This window comes from Gracilinanus agilis, chromosome 4, assembly GCF_016433145.1.
Source record: "Gracilinanus agilis isolate LMUSP501 chromosome 4, AgileGrace, whole genome shotgun sequence".
NCBI lineage: Eukaryota > Metazoa > Chordata > Mammalia > Didelphimorphia > Didelphidae > Gracilinanus > Gracilinanus agilis.
In genome coordinates, this window is record NC_058133.1 from 191,845,490 (window position 1) to 191,851,860 (window position 6,371).

The 6,371-nt window shown below is 39.9% G+C and overlaps 1 protein-coding gene across 1 annotated transcript in view; it reads left to right on the top strand.

The window, feature by feature from the left end:
• Positions 1–231: 231 nt before the first annotated feature.
• The window catches only part of LOC123246159 (keratin, type I cytoskeletal 28-like), a 12,870-nt gene continuing 6,730 nt past the window's right edge, over positions 232–6,371 (top strand). The window contains exons 1-5 of the mRNA XM_044675097.1: positions 232–696; positions 1,822–1,904; positions 3,304–3,460; positions 5,559–5,720; positions 5,804–5,933. Coding sequence (XP_044531032.1) covers positions 232–696; positions 1,822–1,904; positions 3,304–3,460; positions 5,559–5,720; positions 5,804–5,933 — 997 coding nt within the window. The remainder of the gene's footprint in view (positions 697–1,821; positions 1,905–3,303; positions 3,461–5,558; positions 5,721–5,803; positions 5,934–6,371) is intronic.

Consider the following 6,371-nt stretch of genomic DNA (forward strand, 5'->3'; position numbering starts at 1 on the left):
AATAGCTAGCACATATATGAAAAAGACCCATAAGAGTTAGATGTTAATTGCCCCCCCAAATCATCCAATTATGCATAATTCATGTTGATATAATAGATATCATTTTTCTCAAGCAGAATTCAAAGAGAAACACCCCTACTCGTTGTCTATAAAACTCAAAGAAACCACCTGAACCAAGCACTTTGACTCTCTAGTTACCTGCAGACAAGTCGAGTTCTCTCTTCAAAGGCCATGTCTCTTCGGATTTCTACTGGACCCAGGCGCATCTGCTCATGGTCTGGAGCTGGGGCAGTCAGAATACCCAATGCTAGCACTAGCTTTGGGAATAACAGCATGTATGGAGGCTCTGTGGTAGGAGGTGGAAACTTACCTGGTGGAAGTTATGGAAGCTGCCTCAGTGGAAGCTCAGGGGGAGCCCCCGGTGGGAACCCTGTTGTTAGTAGCTTTGGAGGTGCTTCTTGTGCAGGCTTTGTGGCAAATGAAGGCCTCCTCTCTGGCAATGAGAAGGTCACCATGCAGAACCTTAACGACCGTCTGGCTTCTTATCTGGACAACGTGCGAGCTCTGGAGGAGGCCAATTCTGAGCTAGAGCAAAAAATTAAGGGCTGGTATGAGAAATTTGGTCCTGGCTCCTGTCGTGGACTGGACCATGACTACAGCAGATATCAAGTGACCATCGAAGAGCTTAAGAACAAGGTAAGAAAGGGAAGTGAGGTAGCACAGTGGACTAAAGAGCCAGGCTTGGAGACAGGAGGTTGGAGGTTCAAGTCTGGCCTCAGATGCTTCCTAGATGTGGTAACCTGGGCAAGTCATTGAATCCCAATTCCCTAGCCCTTGCCACTCTTCTGCCTTGGAATGGACACTTAGCATTGATTCTAACTTAGGAGGTAAAGGTATTAAAAAAAGAAGAAGAAGAAGAAGTTTGGAACAATTCCAAGTAGGCATGACTTTGAAACTATGAATTCCCTAGAGAGATCTCTATAATAAGGAGATATCCAAAGTTTTGTTATTTTATATATACAATAGATTGTTATAATTAATTTTACTTGGCAATACATATTCTTTTAGGTCATACTTAAGACATTTATATTCACAAGTTTCAACATTATTAAAACTGACATGAACCATTGATGGTATTTTTTCTTTTTTTTTTCCCAACCCCTAGGATAGTGACTTGCATGCAATTGGTACTTAATAAATGTTCATTGCATTGGACTGGATGCTTCCAGTTCCATTACTCATCCTCAGCTTTGGACTTTTTCACCTAAAACAATATATCTTGGCATCACAGAAAGAGTTCTAGGTCTAGGAGCAGGGGCCTGCATTGAAATCCAGATCTGTTATTTCCACCAATATAACCTTAGGCAAGTCACTTTCTCTCTAAGACTCAGTTTCCTCAATTGTAAAAAAAATTGTTGGACAAGATGACTTTTAAAGTCCCTTCCAGTTCTAAATTCTGGATATTGAGACTTATTTTAAACAGTAACATTCAATAGTGTTGGATTTGAAATTAGAAGACCAGAGCTCAGATTTCAACTCTGCAACTTACTAGCCATATGACCTTGGGCAAGTTTCTTCATTTCCCCCTTAAAAATAAGGAAATGAGTGGACTGGAATAATGAGCTCCAAGAATGAATCCAGATCAACATCTGTGATCCCGAATGGAATATAACTACACCAGTGCTTTTTTTTTTCAGTTGAAAACACTTTATTTGCTTTTTCAGAAACCTCTTCATTTAGTTTTGTAACACATTTGGTCTTTCGGAATAAGATATTGGCAGAATAAATGCATACGTTTCTCTCTCTTTTGATCTGTTCCAGCTTATCTCTTCCACCACAAGCAATGCTAATGTCGTCCTGCAGATTGACAATGCCAGGCTGGCTGCGGATGATTTCCGTCTGAAGTAAGGGGTATACAATTATGCTAGGGACAATGCTCAAGGGAGAAATGTTTATTTCTACTTCTGGGCAGCTAGATGGTGTGGTGGATGGAATGCTGGAGTTGGAGTCAGAAAGACTTGAATTTGAAAACTGCCTCAGACACATACTAGCTGTATGAACCTGCCCAAGCTGCTTAACCTTAGCCTCAGTTTCCTTGTCTGTAAAATGAGAATAATAACTAGCTCACAGAGTTGTTGAGAGGTTCAAGTGAGATAATGTCTGTAAAACTCTTCAGAAAGCATAAAGTGCTATATAAATGCTAGCTATTATTATTTCTTTCACTGAATATGAGTCAGTCCCCAAAAAATAACAGCAATGAGAGGTAGCTAGATAGCTCAGTGGAAAGAGAGCCAGGTCTGGTGGCAAAAGGTCCTGAGTTCAAATCTGATCTCAAACAGATCCTCCCTGTATGACCTTGAGCAATTCACTTACCCCAGTTGCCTAACCCTTACTGCTCTTTTGTCTTGGAACCAATACCTACTATTGATTCTAAGAAAGAAGAGAAAGGTTTAAAAAATAAAAATAGATAAAAGTACAAGAACAATAACAAAAAGGATTCATATTACAATATCATCAACCAAAATGATGATTATAAACTAGTTAAATTTTGTATAAAATACTGCCTACAGTAAAAATGAAATGAAATTAAATGAAATGAAAAATGGGAAAGAAAAAGCTTGAACATATTACTGGAATTCTGATCCAATGAAATAATTTGGAAGTGATATTACTGAGAGTAGGATATGTGCATCCCCAGTGCCTAGCACAGTGCCTGGCATTTAGTAAATGCTTGTTGATTGGTTTATAGATAGAACTGTAAAAAAAAATTCCGTATGCTTTCCTAAGTGTATCAAAGAGTTAGTTGTCAGAACCATAACTAAGATGGAGTAACTGGGGCTTTTTCCCAGGAGGCCAGATTGAAATGTTGCCAGATTTGGAGAAAGCTGGCAGTATTTGTGGTCCTTTAGCAACATATATACAAAAGAGCTTTGTTTAAATGGGAAGCTACCAAATGGTGGGTTGGAATAATAGATAGATGAAGCTTTTATTAAGCATTTATTTATTATGTGCCAGGCCAGGCTGAAATGAACTCCTTTCTACATTGCCCTCCTTTCTTCCCTATGGTAATATAGTCTCCCCATCTGTGAGCTCATGCAGTGTCCTTGGGGATGGGGGGATCTCTAGTCCTACCCCCACCCAATTGAGACCACATTTTATGCCACTTGCCCCATGAGCAGTTTGTGATACAGACCCCAAAGGAAATTATTCCTAGTTCTATCTTGGCTCATTCTGATTTTCAATTTAAAAGGAATTTAGTTTTCTTTTTGTCTTCCCTAATGATGATCTACTTTGTCCTCCAAGGTTTGAAAATGAACTGGCTTTTCACCAAAGTGTCGAGGCGGACATCAATGGCCTACGTCGGGTCCTGGATGAGCTGACCCTCTGCAGAACAGACCTAGAAATCCAATATGAAACTATGAATGAGGAGCTAACTTACCTCAAGAAGAACCATGAAGAGGTAGGAAGTAAACAAAACTCCATGCTTTCTTTGGCCAACTATACTCCTTTCTGGTCATTTAAAAACATAGTAATCATGTAGGCTTCCCTTCCCTCAATGTCTACTATTCCTTTTGGATTAATATAGATCTGGGAAAGTGTCAGTCTTTTTTGTGGTAAAGGAGGAAGAGCATATAGGCTGTAAGGTGGAAGGACTTGGGTTCATATCCTGTATATATGACTATAGACAAATCACAAAACTTCTTGGTGCCTCAGTGTCTTCATCTGTCAAATGAAGAGATTGGACTAGGTGCCTCTGAGATCTCCATCTCCAGCACATAGCACCTAATAGTTATTTAATAAGTACTTTTTGAATGAAAACTTTCATTTTCACACTTTATTTAAAAGAGCAGCATAGAGTACGTTTTCTATAATTCCACAAAAAAAAAAGTTTAAAATAGTTAGAAGTGGGTAGGGGAATGGGGAGATAACATTTATTAAGTGACTTCTGTGTGCTAGATACTGTGCTAACTGCTTACAAATATGATCTAATTTGATAAGGTCTCTAAGGGACTTTTGAGATCATACAGACAGATTTAGAGCAAGGCAGGATCATAGACATAATCTGATCCAGCCTCCTCATTTCCCAGAGGGGAAAGAGGAGACCCAGACAAATAACAATGTCTTGCCCAAGGTGGTGAAGCCTACATTCAAACCCAGATCTTCTAACTCCAGTATGGACTGTATTTGTCCTGCCTGGAAAGGTGCAATCACACTGCTTAATGTCATCTCCAAGGATCTATGCACTTTCCATAAATGTTTGAGGTTTTGAAGAATTGTTTTGGTTTTTTATTTGGGGGAGAAGATCATATTGTGAGTTTTTTAAATTTTAAATAATCTTTTATTTCACTAATATTAGTGAACTTCCCTCTTTGGATTATTTTCTATTTATCCTGTATATAGCTTGTTTTATAAAAATATTTTTGTTTACATGTTGTTCCCGTCTCTCTCCTCCCCCTTTAGATTGTAAGTTCCTTGAGGACACAGCCTGCCTTTACCTCTTTTTGTCTCCCCAGCACATAGTACAATGCCTAACACATGGTAGGAGCTTAATAAATGTTTATTAAATTGAACTGAATTTCCACTAAGGAAATTTACTTGACCCGAATAGACTGACCAGAGTTCTCCAGTTTAGAGGCTTAGCAAATTACCCAAGGCACCAAGAAGTTCACTGACTAACCCAAGGTCACATTGTACTGGTGTGTATCGTCACTGGACAAGACTTGATTCCATGTCATCCTAAGTCAAGATTTCTTAACATTTGACAAGTTGGAGAAGCCTATACATGAACCTCTTCTCAGAATAATGTCTTTAAAGGTACAAAATAAAATACACAGGATTACAAAGAAAGTAATTATATTTAAATAGTTTCCAAAACAATTTTTAATAAGTTCATGACCCCAGGTTAGAAATTGATGTATTATGCCAAACTGACTCTCATAAATACTAATAGCCTTTCTCATTGAAGAAAGGATTCATAATGAATTGAATTCCAATACAAATAATTCTTCTGTTCACAAAGTTAGAATTGCAGGTTTTAGAACCAGAGGTTCTTTTTTTATTTTTATTTTTTATAGCACTTTTCTAGCTTTTTATTAAGAAAAATTTTCCATGGTTACATGATTCATGTTCTTTCCCTCCCCTCCTCCTCCCACCCTCCTCCCACAGCCAACAGGCAATTCCTTTGGGTTTTACTTGTGTCACTGATCCAGACCTATTTCCATATTCTTGATATTTGCATTAGGGTGATCGCTTAAAGTCTACATCTCCAATCATATCCCCATTGTTCCATGTGATCAAGCAGTTTTTTCTTCTGTGTTTCTACTCCCACAGTTCTTTCTCTGGATGTGGATAGAGTTCTTTCTCCTAAGTCCCTCAGAATTGTCCGGGATCATTGCATTGCTGCTAGTAGAGAAGTCCGTTATATTCGATTTTACCACAGTGTATCAGTCTCTGTGTACAATGTTCTCCTGAGAGCCAGAGGTTCTAAACTCTTTTGTTCTCGATTTACTGGATTGAAACTTCAATTTAAAAAAGTCTTCCTGGTGCTATCCTTTTAGGAAATGAAAGCCCTCCAGTGCGCTGCAGGTGGCAACGTCAACGTGGAGATGAACGCAGCCCCAGGGGTAGATCTGACCATTCTGCTGAATAACATGAGGGCAGAGTACGAGGACCTGGCTGAGCAGAACCGCAGGGACGCTGAAGCCTGGTTCAATGAAAAGGTAGGTCCATCACAGCTCACGGTTGTTATCGGCTTCTCTTGGGTCCTCACCAAGCTGAGATGTCTCCTTGTCTCCTGATGCAGAGCGCCACGCTCCAACAGCAGATCTCCGACGATGCGGGGGCCACCACCTCCGCCAGGAGCGAGCTCACCGAAATGAAGCGGACCGTCCAGACCCTGGAGATTGAGCTACAGTCCCTCTTGGCCACGGTAGGTGAGAGCTATGCGGAGCTAGTGTCTTTGCATTGTAATCGTTTAAGAGTAAGATTAAAGATGTAAAGACCTTTGAAAGAAATCCCTCTTCTCTTAAATCTGAGTGGGAAGAGACGTTCTAATTCAAAGCACCTCGTTTGACTTCATTTCTACAGACACACCAAGACAAGTCAAATGACTTTCTGAATAGTGCATAAATGGTATCTTTGAACACACTGGCAGTATTAAGCTTTTCTATTTTTATCCCCTTATAACCTACGTGCTTGATTGATTGCCTTTGGGAGAGAAAGATATGGGAAAGGGCTGACTGACTCCAAACACACTCCATTCTCAGGATCATCAGCCCCTTCCCCAAGAGGAAGGAAGGGAGGAAGGAAGGAAGGAAGGAAGGAAGGAAGGAAGGAAGGAAGGAAGGAAGGAAGGAAGGAAGGAAGGAAGG